Source organism: Rhipicephalus sanguineus, chromosome 1, assembly GCF_013339695.2.
Source record: "Rhipicephalus sanguineus isolate Rsan-2018 chromosome 1, BIME_Rsan_1.4, whole genome shotgun sequence".
Lineage (NCBI taxonomy): Eukaryota > Metazoa > Arthropoda > Arachnida > Ixodida > Ixodidae > Rhipicephalus > Rhipicephalus sanguineus.
The window spans coordinates 76,551,273-76,572,107 of NC_051176.1; the positions used below are offsets into that span (position 1 = coordinate 76,551,273).

Consider the following 20,835-nt stretch of genomic DNA (forward strand, 5'->3'; position numbering starts at 1 on the left):
TGAAATATTGTCACAGGGTCGTGACGTTGACGAAGGCAGCAGTGCAGCAGGTCCGAGATAAAACTCTTTATTTGGCCGAACTTGTGGCCGGGAAACTGAAAGTCAAACTACAACAATACACTGATAGCGGCGAACAGAGCGTCGATCAACTGACAAGCAGTCAGCGCGTCGGCTTTTATACAGGCGCTATCGAACTTTCCAGCGATATCGCTGGTGGCGGCGTTATCCCTCGACAAAGCTGGAACATTCGGTGCGGCGCGCAATCTTACCAAACGATCTACTACAATCGCGAAGCTTCTCGAAGACTGCTTCGCGGACAGCGTTTAGCGTTGATAACCGTCCTTGCTGGTCAAACCCGAATACATCAAAATAAAACAAGAAACGGGCGTGGCAATATAGACCGAACATCGAGTCTTAGCCAATCAATGAACAACGCACGCGGACCAATGCATACAGACGACCTTATGCATATCCACCTAAGTATCCACCTAACTAGTACAATAAGAAAGTTGCCGCGCAGTTGCGGCGAGCAACTGCACGGCGGACCGCAGCGTTATGCCGTGGCAGCAGACGACGCGCCGATAGTGGCGCAAGACGGAACTGCAGCGCCGCTAGTTCTCGCGACCGCCGTTCGGACCACCCTCCTCCGCTGGCGGAGATACGGAGCTTTGAAACTGAGTTTGTTCTAGTAACGTTGCATGAAATAGCAACAGCAACCACCGCAGTGCTCCTTTGGGAGCATTTATAGGGACACTAAACCACCGCCGCCTCCAGCAAGATCTGATATGTAAGAGCACTGCCGACTGATGTCTGTTCATCAGTCCACGGGTGCGGCGAGCAGTCTTGTCAAAATAAAGCTAGGATCGTTACTATGGTGGCTAATTGCTTTACGCGATAGCGTTAGAGCACACGCTCGAAGGAAAAGCCATCTCTGCAAAATTAGGAAAACAAAATCACCGATTTTTAACCCATTTATTTCAGAAAAAAAGTTCGTTAAATCGGATTTGGTACCAAGTTAGTTTTGTTAATCGGGATCGACGATAACTTTGAGTCCTATGGGTTTTGTTAGATTGAACTTTTACTGTAATACTAAAGTGTAGTGTACTTGTTGTACACACACCATCTCTACCCCCGTACCTCCACCTCTCCCTGTGTTGCCGAAACATCCTAGCAATAGTATCTGCACTGATGCTATTGCTAATGTATCTGCCTGGAACACTTTTACAATAACACTGCTCTTCCTCAGTTTCGCACTTTCATGATGTTTCATAGTGTGCAGAGTTAAAATTGAGTCTGTCATATGGAGAGATAGGTTATTGCTGTTTACCTTGCTAGTAATTTCAACACCTTAAAAATATGCCTGACAAATCAAAGAGCGGTATACGTCACGGGCTATACATATATTCGTAATGGTTTAAAAGAGCTACTACAAGGTAGTTTTGAGAAATAGTTGAGCAGTGAATGTCGCTTGAGCAAAAGCTGGAGTTCGACGATTTTTCATCAGTTAAAGTCTCCATATTCCGCTTAACATCTGTATGGTTTGGACTGTCACAACGTAGGTTTTTTTAAAGATGTATCCATGGTTTGCCACAAGTGAAAGCCCAATTATCAGCATTGATGTAATTCGACTTTTTTGTGATAAGGCAGAGTACTTCTGCAGAAAACAGCGCAGCGTCCATCCGAGAAAGCCGTTCGGCAACCATTCTATGTAGTTTTAAAGCGGTTCTGAAGTTCTTCAATCAGGTTGCCTACGAGTTTCGTTTTCGTTTTGTACCGCAACGCAGTCTCGAGCACGCCGTCGGGGCCGCAAGGATGGCTGTCCTGCAGAAACTCTGCCGACGAGACCTTCATTTGACAACTTGCGCAAGTTCAGAAATGCTTGTCCTGGACCTCTGTGAGGTGAGCGATCGCTGTACACTTGGTGCCCGCATATATAAGGAGAACAGGTCCGCTTACCCTCCGACTTCTCGAAAGTAGTGGCTACTACTGCAGCAGTATCACTTTACTGCCCGTTTTTTTTTTTTCAAAGAAGACAAATGCACCCAGGGAAGTGCACACTTGACGACCTCCGAGGGGCGGGTTCCGCAAGTTGATGAATCCGCCGCCAAAATCAGTAAACAGGTTGTCAAATGCTCGAGTGAATACTGAGAGTCATATACCAGTACAGTAATTATACTTCGGGAAAACAATAATACGTACGCACACGCGAAACGAACACTCAGAATGTTATCTAACTACGTAACATGTCATCGTGTTCTGTCAAAGGAGGTCACCCGCAAGCTTCAAAGGTTTCTTCAATACCGAAAGCCAAGATACTTTCACACGTTGGGTCAATCGTCACCTTCCAGTTCTGACAAATGAATACAAGCAGAAAAATTTGGTGCTTTGCTAGAACGTAACAGTGCAACAAGGGATATATATTAAACGCAAAAGTAGGTACAGTGGACGAATTTGGTTGGTGGGATAAGCAAGCGATAAACTGTGACAAGACGCAGATGTGAGAAATGAGGGCATTAAAGACGGTGCGCCTAGTCTCAACTGCAACTTCACTGAGCGAATGCGAAATATAACCGTTTTATACAGCACCATCTGGCAGACGAAATATGAATGACACAACCATATTTTGGTGTCCAGATGGTGTCGTTATCAAAGGTTTTGTTCCGTATTCTTTTATTAAAATTCCAACTTTCGTCGCCGGCGCCGGCACTGCATCGTGGTCTAAGATGACGTTGCTGGCTGGTCAGTGCAGTAGATTAAGGCACAGGGAAAAGAAGTCGAATCTTCATTCAGACTGCTTGCGGACATATATGACACGGTATGGTGTGAAGATGGCCGAACAGGTAACGTGATTCTAGGCTGTCGAGACAGTCAACAGTACACGCTGCAGGTTGTATCGACGCTTTCCACTTGCTAGAACGTACACAATATGTTTGCCCCCTTTCAAGAGAACCAGTCGAATGCAAATTCGCAGCCATACGATTTTTCTAGTGTGTTCCGAAGTCGAGGTGTATATTTTGGCAGTTACTCGTGATTCATATACAAAAATGTCAGTTAACATTGTGATTTGAAAGTATGTTTTTCCGTTATCTCATATATGGGTCGCTTGAAAGAGATTTGACGTCAGAGACATACCGTTACCAACCTCTAGAATGACCAAAATCTGGACGCCAATCCTGAAATACGAAGCTTTCGTTCCAGGGCCAGGTTTCAATATATGGTGACCCCATGGGGCGCCTCACGAAAAAAATAGGCTTGACATCAGTCACGTCTGTGTAGCCTACCCGAACAAAACCTTATTACTCGCAATAGGCGAGAAAATAATGCCAGTACGTAACAAAGTTGAATGGTAATGAACGCACTTATTGAGAAAATAAAACATATATATATATATATATGAAACGCAGACAATCATGTGCGGGCGGGGCCGCAAGTGAGCGGCCCCGCCCGCACATGAAAATATCCAGGACTGGATGGGATCTGAACCCGGGCCTTCTGCATGGAAGTCGAGTATTCTACAACACAGCCGCGCTGGGGCTTGAAACTCCTTTGTATAAAGACTATATACAGGTGTCATGCCGGACAAGGAATCGCGTTAACATATGTAATAAAGCGTGGCAAAAGAGTAAAACAACAACCAGGCGTCACACATTGCTAACTTGTTTTAAAGCTTCCCACCCACTACAAAGTGCACATAATGCTTCACAGATGTGTAGAGGTACCTCGCTTATACGCAGAAAAACGAAGAGTGGCATAGTGGCTGCTTCCCTACTTCACCAAAATTGATTTATGGCGTAGTGGATACCTTGCATGTGTACTTGTATTAGATGACCCAAGAGAGTTGGAAACGGGCTCTAGAAAGGCCGCTCTTCGAGCTTTCGCTGGGACTGCGCTGCGCGTTACGCGCAGGCCTGGCACTTTTTCACTTCAAAACAGTTCTAATGCTTTTAGAAGACGTAAACAAGTTACAAATAATCTGGCCTGGTCATCTGTAGCGCAGCCTCGCTTTGCGAACTGAAGCTGCAGTGCAAAAGCTTTTTATAGCACATGCCCTCAATCCGTGACTTCAGGGAAACCTCTTGAACGTTGATGCTTTTACATAGGTTTCATGCTAGCATCTCTTTATAATGGTGTTTCTATAGCCATAACTGACACCTTTGGTCATTGTCATAGCATTAATACTTGGGGAATTTACGCAAATTACAGCGACCTGTTTTAGGCCCTTATACAGCCACGTCACATCTACGATTTGCGACTCATTTGATCGTTTCATACAGACCACACTGGAAATTCACTACCATACGGCATGTCACCCTTTGGCGATAGCTGGCCCTTGCGCCATTAACCACCACACACCATGATCACGACACTCGACGCGACCAAAATCAGTTATCTATCTTCTACGTTTCTCTACGAGCGCAATCATGAAACTACACCATAATACTAAATATCATTAGAGGCGCTGCTGGAGATCTAGGCTTAATAATTGGATTGATTTAAGTCGACGTTCTCAACGCGCTGGCTGTCTCTGTAAAATGGTACTTCCGTATTCGTTGCCCACTTCTTGCCGTCGTGAGAATGGTTAATTAGTGTCAGCGTGAATAAAGCCACTGAAAGCACCAAAATGAGTCGTTCTGTGTAGTAGTGTGTCGAAGTCAATATGCTCCCGTGTATAAATGACTCATTGTTTTTAACGACTTGTGGTCAGAGAGCTGCAACACACGACCGCTTGCGTGCTGGTAGACAGCAACCTAAGCCGATTCTTCTGCAGTTTTATTTTAATTACGTTTGCAGTAAACGTTGTGTTTCTTCACTTTCCAGTCCGTTGTCTTGCCGGGGCATTGCTGGTAATGAATAAACAGCAACAAACACTTTTCAGTTTGTCTACTGAACGATGCATGAAACGAGAAAATTTCGAACTATTCAATCTGGTGCACGAATTCGTAATACACCACAGTGCGCTTAATTTATATGTTGCGTTTACGTCAATGCTCTGTCGCCGCTTTGAAATTTTGTAAGTGAACCATAGCGGGCAAGTGCTCCTCTCCATTGATGTGTGTTCAATTCACGCCACAGTAACAGAATGCCACCTCTCATGCTCTCACAGGTAGCTGCCGTTAGCCGTAGCGAGCAATACGGCGGCGACGTCCCCCAGCGCCGCCCAGAGAAGAAAGGCTGCGCTACCGTGCCGAACAGCGTCGCAGCAGTGTCCATCAGCGCCTCCAGCCGTTGCTGGTCATTGCGAGCGGGCATTAGCGGGCTTTCGAGGAGGCAGTGGATGGCACCTGTTGCAGCTGCGAAGCCAAACGCCTGGTGGCCGCTGCTGTCGTTACCTTCCCCGTTCCCTTGCCATGACTAGACGGCTGCAGGCGTCATTGCGCTCACCTCCACGACGCTTGATGTGTTTCCTGCCGTAGCTGCACAAAAGTTGTCCCAAGGATCTCTGCCAACTAGTGTTGTGGTATATGGCTCTGGATCCCGCAGACAACCGGCGGCAGAATGGGCGCTCCCTTGTTCTGAAGCGTTACGGATTCATCGTTGACGGGCACATTTCGCTGTAACCGGGACGAGTTTGACCGCTTATTTACAAGCTTTATTCATTATCTCCAACTGAATTTAGAATGTTGTATGTTCTCAAATTACACTTTTTCCAATTCGATCTCCGTTTGTTTCATAAGCAATGGCTTCTGCCAGGGGCGTAGGCAGAAATTTTTTTCGGGGGGGGGGGGGGCACCTCCTTGATCTGTAGTGGGGACGAGCAGGCAGATGTGGTCGAGTGTCATGTTCTGCTCTGTATGCTATGACAAAAAAAAATTTCGGGGGGGGGGGGGGGGGGCACGGGCACCGGTTGTGCCCTAACATGGCTACGCCCTTGGCTTCTGCCAATCACCAGCAATATCGCAATGACCGAAAAATTCAACCAAGGTCTTTATTTTTTTCATGCCTAATGAAGGCGGGGGCAGTTCCCCGCTGCTTGAGCTGTTTCGGAAAATTATTGCGACATGAAAAGCATTTCTCATTAAGCGCTCATTTACCCCGCCTATTGGAATATTCTAAAGACCACTCGTGCTATGCCAGCAGCGATGGGCGCCGCCTATGTTATTGTACTGATAAACGCGGCGACAAACTTTTGCTTTCAACAAATTATGTGCGTAACAGTAGTTCGCTAAGGTAAGAGTCTGGGCTTATTCACAATTGCAAGTAATTTACAACTGCGCCTTAGTAACTGAGTTAAACGCATAGGCAGTCGTATTTTTTCTTACTCCGCGAAAGGTGTTATTTCAGTTAATCGAAATTTTTGAGGATATCAGGGATGAGGTTGGCGGGCTAAACGTGAGATTTGAATTAATATAGCCTACTTTCATGAATATTGTATACCGTATAGACTAAACTCTCACGCGCCTAACCTTTCTGTCCGCCTACCACAAGTGCTACATTTTCTTATATTGCTGAGAACACATGACTACGACAATAACACTAACGTGTACGATAGCTACTTCCTTCAAAAAATAACGAAAATAAAGGACGTCTATCTTGTTTTTGTTCAGTTGAGATTTTCGATATTTTATTCGGACAGAGCTGGATCTTCGGATTGTTCAGGTCATTGCGGTATATTTCCCTATTTGGGAAAGAATAAAATTTCAAATAACTTTAGATCAACGAACCAATATGTATTGACAGATGAACGTCCAGTGTAACATCAGAGGCCATACATAAGAAGTTATATTTTTTCTTTGTGTGCAAACGATTGTGTTTAAACCTCCAGGGTTATAAAATATTGACTATAAGTTACACACGATGTGTTTCTAAAGAATAACGTATACGTACATATATTCTTTCAGGTGGGTCTTGAATCCCACGTGCCAGTATTTTCCCCTTTGAAAGCTATCCCAACACCTCGAATAACAGTAAATGCAAGTTAAGGTACCAGCGCGACATGTTGACCCAGTACAAGAGTATCGATATGCAATTTATAATGCAATAACTTTGAACAGAATGACTGATGAGATAAGCAGCCGCCAGGGTTACCGAAAGCCACGTATGTGTGTCATTGATGGTATGAAGGTAGCCATATTGAGAATCTTTCTAAAAGCTAATGATTGCCACTGTAAATAATACTGTCACGTGGTCGTGACGTCGACGAATACAACAGCCGGCGTGTTCAAGATGAAAATCTTTATTTGGCCGAACTTGAGGCCGGGAAATGAAAACTCAAACTACAGCAATACACGCTGTACATTGACAGCGGCGAACTGGGCGTCGGCAGTCTATAATCTGATCATGGCTGGGACGGGCCGTCTTTTATACATTACGCATCGAACTTTCCAGTCTTATCACTTGTCCAGTCGCGCAAGCTTTTTAATCACGTCCGGGTGCCACTTTGTAGAGCTGGGTTGATCACTGATGGTCGCGCAAGCTCCGGAACAATGTAGACTATTCGCGTCCTGCGAGCAAATCTGCCCGGGTCAAGAGAGAGGAAAGTAGACCACCGGGAAGTGGCGAGAGTGAAAGAGAGAGAGAGGAAAGTAGGAATTCTCGTAAAAAGTGGCGAGAAAGAAAAGAGAGGAATTCTCGTAAAAAGAGGGAGCTCTCGCGTCAGGGAACCGAACCGAGGCGCCCCGCAGAGTTTTTACGACCGCGGGGGGTGTGCGACGGTGGATGCGTCGCTACAGATTTTTCCAGTCTTATCACTGGTGGTCGCGCAAGCTCCTGAATAATCTAGACTATTCGTGTCCTGCGCGTATTCTTAACAAAACGATCTACTACAATCGCGAAGCTTCTCGAACACTGCGGCGCGGTCAGCGTCGAGCGTTGCTAACCGTCCTTGTTGGTGAAACCCGAATACATCAAAATAAAACAAGAAGCGGGCGTCGCAATACGATAGAGAATTTCACTGCACGCGGCTCTATAGGTGAAACTATTTTTTATAATAAAGAATATCAAATGTTTCGTGATACACCTGTACATGCGCGCGGTTACGGCGACGATACTCAAAATTTTCATAGTGTTTAGTATTGAATTTTCAGCCAAATACTGCGCAGTCGCCGTGGTTTCTCAATTCTTCTGAATAACATTCATTTGCTAAGTACGAAGTTCGGTTATAGAAAATTTGCTAGAGGCAAAAAATATACAACTTGACAGCTCGAAGGTAGACAGTAGACTTACTATTATTGATAAAGGAATACCGGTGTCTCAGTGAGCCTACATTGAGAAGCGATACGCTGAGAAGCGGGAATACAGTCACCTTGATGCCAAGGTGACGCAGACCCACCGTGGTGATGGTGAAATTTACCCAATTTGGATCCTTGGGAAGCGACCGAACAAGGGCTCATCAGTTACATCGCTAGGGATTGTCACAGTCTATGTGGAAACGTATTGCCGCTCCATAGCGTGGGTACATGTTGAAGGACTCCATGTCACTTCGATGTCTATTAATGAGAACTAACAGACAAGAAAGCCAAGGAAAGTATAGGGGATGTTATTTCTGGTAATTATGATGTAAATGTGAAGAAAGGAAAGTGGACGAAAAGATAACTTGCTGCCGGCAGGTTCGGTCCCTGCCGGCGACCATTTATTACACGGCACAATAACGTACTATCCACGTCCAAAGAAACACGAACAGCGGCAAGCCTTCGCACGGTATAGTGCGCGCCGTCCTGTCATCACCATTGCGCATCACCATTGCGCACCATGCGCAGTGCGGCCAAACCATCCAGTCTGGCCGCAGTGCGCATATGCGCGCCTGTCCAAGGTGATAACTGGACGGCGCGCACTATACCACTGCGAAGGCTTGCCGCTGTTCGGGTTTCTTTGGACGCGGATAGTACAGATGGTTATCTCGTGCATTGAGTACAAATTGACTCATTCTGTATTGCGGCTGCACAAACATAATACAGCTTTCTACAATTTCTTATACATAAAATCGGTCAAGGAGCTATGTTCTTCGAATGTGTACAGTTCGAATCGACAGAAGCATTTCCTTATTACAACGCCTATTTTGTGATATTACAAGGGTTGTCAAGAGCAGCAGACCAAAAATTGAAAAATCAGGAAAACGCTTTTTTATTTCCACGCAAAAGGTAGAGCTGATATATAAAAGCATGCTATAGCTTGTAAATTTTCTCCACAAACCACCTTGCTGCTTTACGTGGCCCCGGTACATATTTAGGACATGTATATTAAATATGACGTCTTTATACTGGCTTTGTTTCACGATACATGTAAGGAACCAGTACAGCTTCCATTCAGGGCTGCTAACTATTGCTAACAGAGTATCGTTAAGAAATTCCGCTGGAGCATATTCGAGGCTTTCTTTTTTTAATTGTAATGTAAATATTTTGATCTGTCATCGTGTAGGCACTAATGACACATTTTAATGCAACAGCAAAAAGCACACATAAGCGTTTTTTTTTTTTGAGAACATTGAATGTTTGAGAAGGAAGTGTCAGTTGATCATTGAGCGTCATATGAGCTTGACCTAGGATAGAGTGATGCACAGAGCTATTGAGGAACGCGCAGTTTCAAGACACTGAGAAGTATTTTTAAAGAAACTCAAATCGACTGCATTCGATGCATCACGGCAGGGATGATCTAAACGATGCTCTATTGAGTAGTTCTCAAGACTCAACAAGACTCGTCTAACATGCTGACCGTATGTTATGCATTTTCTATTTCCTATTCTCATCATCGTGCGCTCTGTTTAAACTATATGGGCAATTATAGGGCTTTCTTGGCCGAGGTAGTCGTGTGCTGCAGCAGAAGTGGCTTCTACCCGAGAGAATAATTGAAATGGTAAGATTTATATCACGTTTAGGAACGTAGCAAAGATAAGCATTCGCTTGTTAAGGCGGTGGCCCAATTATACAGCGTCAGTGACATCCTTCGAATTCAGGTTCAAATATCGCACGTGAATTACGCATGAACTGTGGCACGGAAGAGCGTCCGAACTACAAGTAACTCGTTTCTCTTATCTTCATCGATTATGGAACAATCTTGCATTCCAGCGGATCGGCACAACCAGGCCACAAACAGTTCTGTCTTGGTCGGGTCGGCGCAAGCCTGTTCTGTGTAGTGATCCGAACAGATGCGCGCCATGGTATACTTGCTCCCATGTCAGCTTCGCCAGGTATCCTCTTTTAGGTTTCCACCATAAGACACACCTGGAAAGCGGGTGAAATACCGCAGTGAACACGAAGAACTACCAGCAAAAGCGAAACTAAAGGCGAGAGTACGAAGAAGGAACGAAAAAAGCCCTGTCGTTTTAGGCGCACATTGAAAAGCGAAGCGCACGTCGGTCGTCACCCAGGTACTCGAACTTGTTGCAATTCAAAAAGCAAACGGTGACTGCAACGTATTTTTTTAAATTTTTTTTCGGCCCTGTTCACGAATACTTAAAGATGCTAATTGACAACAAAAACTGGCCAGAAAAATGCTGTCCAGCCAAACCAGTTTGTGGAGCAAGCATTTAAGGCATTCGGCAAACATAAATTGAAAGTTTTATTTTCATGGAAAAAGTGAAGAGTGACTGCTAACCGATATCGAAACGAAGTTTCCGTCTGCGCGTCAGCTATAGCATCCATCCGTGTCACTGATGCCGTTAATCGGGTTCGGCAATCACCGGGCGCATTCCAAGGGCGGACGTATCGGCCCCCCGAAACGCACCACGAAAGCGCGGACAATTTAGAGTTGGTCCTTTTAGTGCGCCAGCGAACGCCGGTTGTGGTCCAAAGACCGAGTCAGAGCCGACAGTCGATAACACAAACGAAATATATTCTCTGTTAAGGCAGTACAAACATCGCATAAACATGCACACTCGGCTCGTATCAATTACAACTTCACCATATAACTCAGATGGTGTTAACACAACGGGAACTAAACAAACAGATCACGCGCTACAAATGCAACCTCATGACATTACAAACTATTCAAGAACAGTTGAAGTCTTGAATATTCAAGAGCGTATCCAGTTCCACAATTCTTGGACGCTACTTGAATGCTTCTCTTCCAGAAAACACTCACGCAAACTCCAGCGCTGATCGTCGTAGTTCCCTCCGTCGATCCCGAATGTCTCTCTTCCAGGGAACACTCACGTAACTTGTCACTGCTCACACGGCGATCGTCATCCGATTCTTCCAGATCGACGATCGACTGACCGCACAACATCATAAACACGTCTTCTTTGGCTGACGGAAGCCACACTCAGCATAACTTCATCTCGGGACCAACTGACTGACTGACTGGTCGTCGGTGCACGCTTATATTCCCTCTCTACCGGGCTCCAGATGCGTCGGGAGTGTTCTTCTGCGTGCAGCACAGCCAAAGCTAGGGAAAGGGCGAGAGCTTTCCCGTAGTTTCCGCTCGCGGTGGAGTCACTCGGCGTCGCGTCATGCTTTCCCTCTAGATGATTCCAGGCTTTACCGGGCGTTTTGATCTGGTTGTCTGCGGCTGCTTCGAGTGGCAAGGAGAAAGCGTCGGCGCGCCGGCGTCTTTTGATACTTGTTTTCGTTGCGTGCTCGTGTCCGGCGCCGTGAATTGCCGCTGTCTTCTGAAAGCACGCTCGCTTTGTGACACATCGGCTCGTGAAAAACTGTCAACAAGTAGCTTCAGTTTCTTGCAAGACCACTGATAAAGGCGCTACGCCAAATCGAAAAAATTATGTTCACTAGAAGGCAAGCGCGGAGATATTTCGTTCCGTTTTATAACTTTCTTATAAAGAGAGCGCTTGCTTTTACGTACCGACTGAAGAAAAAGTGGGCTTAGCTGACGTCCGCTGGGAAGCGGAAAATTTCGCCTTGCTGTTCCTCCCCGAGGTTTCACACTACACAACCGCTCAGCACGCCTTGTGCCCTTCCCTCAATTCTTTGGACATTGCCGGCACGTTCGCAGGCACAGAAGCAAAATCTTTTTAACTTCAGAACCTACTAAAAAATCGTGCACGTGCAGACAGCGAAAGCGGCAGGAGCAGACGAAGAGAATGGCAGCAGAATGGATAAGAGCAAAAGCGCTACCCGTTGGCGCAACGAATGAAGTGATTAAATAAAGATACATCACGTGAACAAAAGAAGACAGCCAAACACACATTTCATTTCCACACATAATTGCATCACGTTACTTTATTGTTATCTAGTTTGGTAAGACAAAACCACATATGCAAAGGCTATTGAATTTCCGCTCGGCTACCACAAACAAGGCGATGCTTTATTTTCAATACCGAAACTAGGCGAAGTGTCCGGCGCCTGACCACACTAGCGCGCACAGGAATCGCAGCGGGAGATCACACGCGCTCAAGGTCATGACGTTCGCTGACACTTCTTTCCCTCGTGCCACCTGTCCCTGCATAGAGCGCAGATTACAGCGTGCAGCGCAGATTAAAATGTCTTCACGCACGCGTGGACAGAAGTATTAGAAATATTGCGAATAGCTCAACGACTATTTGCCTGGAGTCTGATTACTGGCGCAAGAAGAAAACTCGCCGTGCTCGCCTCTATACTTTTGACTTCGCTGCCATGGGAAGTGGTCGCTTCCATCGAAAGTGAATGAAGGGTAGTCGCGCTTCCGTGGACAGGACGCAGTACTTTTCTTGCATGCTTATAGAAGCTTAACGTTGTACTTATTTTGCGCCATTGGTGGCGGTAACACTGCAGTGTGTTAGTCGCTGCCGGCGCTGTTATGATGAGAGTCGTTGCCTGGATTTGGCTATAGTATAGCACTGGCAGTCTAGCTTGTGCTCGCCTTGTGGAAATGTGTGCGTGATCAGCGGTCCTAAACAGGCGTCCACCTTTCCAGATTAGGCGGATAATGTTTGCATGAACTCACTTACCATACATTGAGGCCTTTGCAAAAAAAAGCTACGTTCAACATTTTCACATTTCTAAATAATAGTACAAACAGTTTTTCGGTCTCTCAGTGGAACATTGCCGGGGTGGCTGGCCGCGATGGCTGATGCCTGTTTACTTAATCTGAAGGCGTTCATGGCGGCGTGCGTATGGTTGCAGATGGGTGTGCAGTCTGCTGGATGAAAAAGGTTTATAAAACGCTGAAATTCTTCTCCCGCACACTGGTGCTTTCGTGGCCAAAGGAAAGCCCACTTGTCTCAGACACGGACTGCACAGGCCCGAGTCTTCTCGAGGACAATCTTGTTCTTCATTGTCTTATGTAGCGGGCGGGCGACGTTCACTAAATGCACAATTATTCATGTTGTCGAGTGTTCGGCCGACAGACGACGACCAAAAATTCGCTAAAATAGCCGAATAAAATTCAGTTCAAATTAAAAAAAATAAGTCTATGCCCTTAAAGTACCGTTGATCCCAGCCTATACTTTTCTAGCGGTAGTGCACCAATAATACGTAAAACTACCCATGCAATTTCATAACAAGTGCAGCAGACCATTGCGGTAGTTCCCCCGTTGCTTATTCTGGATTTTTTTTAATTAAGTCATATGACCGTCGCTGCCAGCAATGCGCGAAGCATGGTGTTGTTATCGCATGCGTCGCTCCTTCTATCCCACTCTATAAAAATAGCAACTCATCAGCGGTGTGAGGCAGCAAAGAATGAAATGCGCAGGCTCGTTAGTTTCTTGAAATAGAGCCGTCGGCACGCTTTTCTACCCGCTGGTACAGCCGGGCACGAAACAAGTTGGCATCGTAAAGCTTGAAAACTGCTTTACTTCCTGTGGCAAGGAATGCTCGGTTGTCTGAATTCACCGAAGTCGTCGAGAGTAACCTCGTGCATGCACAGCCAACACACCCAGGAAAAACATTCCATGACAGCCCCGCATGCGGCCAAGCAACTACGGGAAAGAACACGTGTGCCCGCGCGCGAGACAGCGCAATTCACGACTGTGGCGCCCTCTCACTGCCTGGGTAAAAGCGGCGGCTGCCTTCGGCGGAGGAGTTACGGAACTGAAAAAGTATCTATAAACTTTGGGTGAAACTGTACCATGCAATTTCATAACAATTGCAGCAGACCATTGCGGTAGCTCCCCCGTTGTTTATTGCGCATTTCTTTTCTTAAATTACGTCATATGACCCTCGCTTCCTGCAATGTGCGAAGCATGGTGTTGTTATCGTGTTCGTCGCTTCTGGTATCCCATTCTATAAAAATAGCAACTCGTCAGCGGCGTCAGACAGCAAAGAACGAAATGCGCAGGCTCAGTAGTTTCTTCAAATAGAGCCGTCGGCACGCTCAACCAACACAGCGTTACTGCACGCATACACTCGGCATGTCCGTCCACGTCCTTCTCAAAGGATTGCTGTTCCTGATGAATTTCATCTACTGGTTTTTCGGTGGAACCACCATGCTTATGGGCGGTCACCTCTTCACTGTCAAGGTACGAATCCTGCGCCGCTACGTGGACCTCACCTTCGACCCCGCCGTCTTCTTCATAGTCGTAGGCTGCCTGGTCTTCGTCATAGCTGGCTTCGGATGCGTAGGAGCCCTGCGCGAGAACAAGAACTTCCTGTGCCTCTACGGATTCTCGCTGTCCGGTATCGTCGTCGCGGTCGTCCTCGTGGCCGTGCTCGCCTTCGTGTGGTCCACCTCGACCCCGCCCAACAGATCAGGCGTCGAGAAAATCCTGAGGCGAGCCGTCGTAATCTACAGGGATGATCCTGACATGGAGCATCTCATCAACGCTATCCAGTCATCGCTTAGCTGCTGCGGCATCTCCTCCAGAGGCTACCTGGACTGGCAGCACAACGCCTACTTCAACTGCTCCCCGTTGAATCCGAGCCGTGAGCGCTGTGGCGTGCCGTACTCTTGCTGCAGGGAGCAGAGACGCCTGCCGAATGTGATGTGCGGCTATGGCGTCACGGACACAACCAAGAGAACGCTGCCATCGGTGGAACCCGTGATATACACGCAGGGCTGCCTGCAAGCACTGATCGCCTTGGCGAGGGAAAACTCGGTGCTGGTAAGCGTGCTGTCAGCCGTGACCGTCGGATCACTGGCGGTGGGCATCGCGGGCTCTTGGCTTCTGATGAAGTCGGTAACTAGCCAAAGAAGGGCGGTGGTGTGGGAAAGCGCAGCTGTTTCCACAATGTTACGTCCCGTGTCGACCGTCTGACACAGCGGTGGTCTCGGAACGTTATACGTTAAGGGCGTCTGCTCAAGTGCCGACATTATGTTTTAGTAATTCGTGTACTGTAATTTTAACGTATTTTATGTAAGCACTGTTTCATGCTATTCGTAATGTTTTAAACTCTCATTCAAAAATCTATTTGCACTGTACGAAATAAACTTCCTAAAGCTGCTCTAGTCTATTTTTTTCTCAAAATACCTGTTTTGTCTACATGTACGAGTCAATTATTTTAAACGCATGCGTGACGTTTACTGCCCGGCCGCTGTTGATTTAAGGTGAAACAATTTCTTTGTACCTTCACTATCCGGCTTAGGAACTAGTTTTCAATTTTTCCTCTTTTTTTTTGCCAGAGTGCGTATCAGTTTGTTGTAGGGTTTGTTGTTCCTTGCTGTGGAAGTTCTTGGTGTAATCGCTCACTGCGTAGCTGGAATTATATCTGCTTATACGGAAATCGAGCTTCCTACTGTCCCTCCTAATTACCCCCAAATGTTTCCTCCGCACCCTCCTTCCCTTTCCCCATTCCCTTCTTATACCATACTATATAAGGCGATGCTATGCTCTGCGAACGTGCCTGGATAGCCGAGTGGTTAAGACGCTCGCCTTGGGATTTTGGGTACGCGGGTTCGAAACTCTCCTCGCCAATAAATTTTTTCCGCAAGAATTTCTCTCTTTCTCTATTTCTCCCTCTCGGTGCTCTTCTCTCTCCCATCAGAGTTATTGCCTACCGCGCCGGAGAAATCGGTGCACGTGTTCTGGGAGTGAACCAGCAGATGAAGACGACGACGATGAAAAAGAGGACGGAGAGAAGGCTAGCCGGTTCATGATGACGATAATTTCTGTTCGCTGTGCACGGAGCTAAAGCAACTGCGCTGTTAACAGCTATGCCATAAATATCGGCGAGAAGTTGTGCTGTTAGGTCTCCGTGTACTTGACCGGTAGTATTTGCAAGTTGTGAATATACTGAGATGAGCTATTTTTAAACTTGGTGAAGACAGCTTCAACCTTAGTTGAAGTAGTAGACTTTAGATAGAGACTATTGTCATTTCTGCAAACGGAGTTCACAACATTTGAGTGGTGGGAGCGGGTATTTAGATTGAGGAGAAAGTCAATCAAAGCTCTAGCCAAGCCATCACCACACAAAGTCTGATTATTTAATGTTAATGGTACGCCATCTTTATTAGCAGTGGAACGGTCTAAGAGCTCATTTTCTTGCACACAATTTCGTGTTTAGAATTACGGTCAATATGTAAGAAATTATGTAATTACGTTTGCTTAGCATTACGAAGAAACGCGGTAGTTTGATTCGTGTGTTGCTTGAACGTCTCCACGTCTTCAGAGTTACGTGTAGAAGCATTTTAGATGCGAAGCAGCTTACGGCGGAGTTCAATCCGGTGGTGGTGTGTGGCATGATCACCCTTACTGCGCATGCGTAAACCTTCTCCACACACCTCCTCTCCACTCCCCCCCCCCTCCACTTAACGCCTGCCGAGATCGCGGAGCAGCGGGTGGAGCAGCGGAAAGCTCGACGCGCCGAAGCGCAATGTAAACGTCGGCAAGCGGACCCCGAGCTCCGGGCTAGGGAAGCCCAGCGCAAACGGCAACGTCGGCGGGAAACTTCTACGGATGAAAGCGGGCTCGACATGCCGAAACGCAACGGCAGCGTCGGAAAGCAAACCCCGTCCTACGCAACGCCGACGTCGAAGCCAAGCGTCAGCGTCGAGCCAATGCGTCGGCTGCGGACAGACGATGCGAGTCCAACTCCCGTGCAGAACGCCTCTCTAGACAACTTCAACGCCCGGGCTTCGACGGTGCCGACGCCAGGTTCCAGCGTGAATTCCTCGACCGGAGCTTCCGGCAAAGCTGCAACGTGTGCGTCCGACTTTGGTTCGATAACAATCTGACCGAGGTCGGTAACATGAGCAACGAACGCCAACGGAACGCGATCGTGCAAGTGCTCCGGCTTCGCATCGCCTCATCGTCCCCTTTAGCGGAAGATGGTGTAATTTTTGACACGAAAGTGTTTTATGCCGGGGTCCACCAAGACTTCAGTGACGTATTTCCGTCACGGAAATGACGTCGAAAAAATTTACACGATCAGATGTCAAAGAAAAAAGTTCCTTAACGGGCATCGAACCCATGACCGCTCGGTCCGCAACAACAGATGCCGGACACACTATCCACTGCGCCACAGTCACAGATACTGGACTTTTTACAAACGCGCCTTTTATATCTACCACTCCCCCAATCGGCGGGGTGGTGTTGCCTTCTGGGTGTGGTAAAGTAATTTGTCATTACTGTGGCTTCGCGACTAACATCTGCAACGCGTTACACGTCCGTCCCATTCGGCGAGTTTTCAATAGAAATTCAATTTTGTCAGTGCCTTAGCACACCGCGAGGTGGCGATCTGAGCCCAAGCGTCGTAAAAGTGTCGGCCTCGCTCATGGCAACACGCTAATCCAAACCAAAAAAAAAGCTCTGCGACGCGCGCCTGCCTCACCTGGCTGTTACACCGCGTTCCCCGCTAACGCGCTCGCACCGAGCAAAATGGCGGACGCGCTTTGCGTTTCTCTCTAGTCCGGCCATGGTGTTTATTCACATTTTAACATGCCGCGGGATGGCGACGATGTTCTGCGTCCAATATGCGACGCCCTTCTGGCTATCACACCTCGTTCTCTTGTTACGCCTTGACCATTAACTACTACAGCTACCACAAGGTTTTCTGTTCTCGTTTAACATGGACGTTAGTCGTCGGGATGTAGATGTACCACCAATCATCAAAGTGGGTGCATCGGTGCTAAAGCTGCCAGACATCAATATATATCATGTGCAAACTCTCTGATATCAATGCAAACATCCAGTTACTTCTGTAAGGGCACGCTTTACTTTCGTGTTATTCCGATTCCTATGAACGAGGGATCAACCATCTTTTTTCAATAGCCTGTCCATCTTAATTAATTTGAGGCAGTGGCTTTATTGAAGGTTTACGAGGTCGTTTGTATTCCTTTTTATTTCGATGACGGGAAAACATTCATGATATACTTTGTAGAATAGGTCAATGAATGACCTTATGCATCGTCAGATGTTTTAGCGTCATACACTTAATGTGGTTGCTTTATATTATTTCGCTTGTCCAGGCACGGGAAAATGACAAGGCGAAAATGAGGTAAATCCACAACTCAAGCATTTGGCAATTAATTAAACTGAATGCAGCTGAGGTGGTATCTCCCACTATTAAAATTGTAGGTGCACTCGCAGTTGTAGATGGCGATGGAGCCCTACGCTCAGCCGCCTCGGTTAGGCTAGCAACGAGCGCCATAGCCGAGCAGGTCGCCATAGCTTTAGCGATGACCGACCCCTCGCAACTAGCGTCTTCACTGACTCTCGCGCCGCCCATTCGGGCTTACGAAACCGGCAATATCGCGCGTGAAGCAGCCCACATCTTACAAACACGAAGCAACACGGGTTCGCACTGCCTCTCTTGGTTCCCTGCCCACATGGGCAAAGACGTCCATTCCCAACAACCCAACCTCAACGAAACGGCTCATGACCGAGCGCGAGAGCTCACCCGCCGCGACGATCAATCAGCAAACGAAGAGCTGGGCCCAGACATACAGTTTAACGACCCCTTACTAACCTTCCACGAAATCACCTCTCACTACCGCAACAACAGATGCCAATACCCATACCAATACAAAGCTCGAACGTGCGCAAGCGGTAGCCTTTCGAATGCTACAAACACGATCGTACCTATCACGGGGCCGACTGAGCCATTACAACACAGAAATCACTCCCCAATGCCCAGATTGCAAAGAACTCTATTGTTCACACTCGCACATGCTATGGCAATGTCCCGCGTTACCTCAGGGACCTCTCACCAGTGAGTCCGACTGGGAAGAGGCACTCAGGAGCTCCGAGCTCCACCAACAACTCAAGGCAGTCCAGAGGGCCCAAGAACTGGCGGAACGCCATCACGTTCCCGCCCCGACTCGGGCGTCGCCTACGGTAGCGGCCGCTAGGGTGTCCCCGCTGGATCCCCCGGCGGCCGACACCGATGAATAAAGTTCTTGACTGACTGACTGACTGACATAAAATTTAAAGCTAGAGTTGTCCTCTTGATTCGAGTGCATAGGCATTTTTGGCCAAATATGATTGGCGTGCGACACCTGGAAGGTATTATTGTTTTGTTTTTTTTTTTCGAACGAACAGCGCAAGAAGGCTCAACGACACTTTCGGCACCCTGCGACATCGACACTACTTCTGACGTGTTCAGGCCCTCAGGGAATGAGACGATCCGCTAGCAATGATGACGTTCCCGGCCTGAGTGTTTTCATTGTGGCGACGACTGGCGGCTACGCCTGGCAACGCTCTCTTTCCAACGCCTCATACCTAATCCTTTCTAGCGTCGTTTCGAATAATTTATCATGGTCTACTCAGCGCAAGTGCGATAAGTCGGAGCGGCGATCTGAATCGCATTACGTGCCAGCATGTCGAGGAAACGCTGTGCGCGGCTTACGCAGCAAGTAGCGCAGCAAGGAACTTCTTTGTCATGGACAGCTCCAAAGGCCGTTTATAAAGAACTCAGAGGGTCCTTTATGCATTTGCCTAAGACGAATCGAACGCAAAGTCCATCTTCTTTTTCTTCCCAGTAGATGTATTGCCCCTCCCCCGCCCCCCTCTAAAAGCTTTCTGCACTTAAGGTGGTTTTGCACTGCCGCCAGGATAGAGGGCATGGCAAGCTCTCAACACTTCACCTGGTGTTGCACTGCCTCCGTGATCGGCCAACCTTTGATCAAGCAACGATGTCATGTTATGACAGCATCATGTGACGTCACGTGATGTGACGTAATGTGCTGATGACGTCATATAGTGACGGCGTTACGCAATGACCAATTTTTGCATCACAAGCGTTGACGCCGATGCCGCGGAGCGCCGACGCCGCCGACGGTCAATTTTGGCGGTTGATGAGGCATCCAAAGCTTTCGCCTTGAAACTTGGGCTGCATATGCAATTTACGCCTTCTATACACGGGTCTTCCCGACGCATTCCGCGTTTGTCGTAAGCACTCCGAGACTGCTTCTCTGCGAGTCGGATGGTGACAAGGGCGAGACGCGCCAGCACGGACGCCTGGCTCACGGTGCTGGCCTGGCTGGGGACAGTACGCGCGGAGCGTTGACAGCGTGTGTGTGTATACTGAAAGAAGGCAAGCCCGGCGGAGTGCAAGAATCAGTCAACGTGAAGGGAATTCTGAGCAGCGCGGACGTGTTCAACCATGCAGATGACTATTTGCGTTGTAGTAACGCTCTTGTTGTTATTAGCCACCGGAGTGTGTTTATTTTTTGTGCTGGCTTTACTTTAAACTTCTTAAACCGAAAGAATTTTCATTTCTTTCTCTGGGGGCGGGGGGGGGGGGTACACTCTTGAAAATATTATGGTTTTGCAGGCGGCTGCATTCTCTTTCACCCCCACAACCCCCCCCCCCCCCCCATTTTGAAGGACGCCAAAAATGGCCATAATTAACGACGCTAGCATTAATTATACGATACGTTTCAGTATTTACGATTCAATTTCGGAATTATCAGACACAAACCTACAAATGAAAGCATAAAGGTCACAAACAAAAATATTGCTGTCAGTGCTCCTTTAAGGTCCATCGCCTTTGTCAGTTTTCATCATCTTGCTTTATGGCAGGAGAATGGCCAATCACCCGTAGTGGGTAAAAGCCAAGAATCAAGGGTCAAGCAAGCAAGCTCCGCGTGAGG

General features: G+C 47.4%; 1 protein-coding gene across 1 annotated transcript in view; it reads left to right on the plus strand.

The window, feature by feature from the left end:
• The window catches only part of LOC119401470 (tetraspanin-33), a 17,701-nt gene extending 2,640 nt beyond the window's left edge, over positions 1-15,061 (plus strand). Inside the window, exon 2 of the mRNA XM_037668347.2 lies at positions 14,327-15,061. Within this exon, the coding sequence (XP_037524275.2) occupies positions 14,327-15,061 (735 nt within the window). The remainder of the gene's footprint in view (positions 1-14,326) is intronic.
• The last annotated feature ends 5,774 nt before the right edge of the window (positions 15,062-20,835 follow it).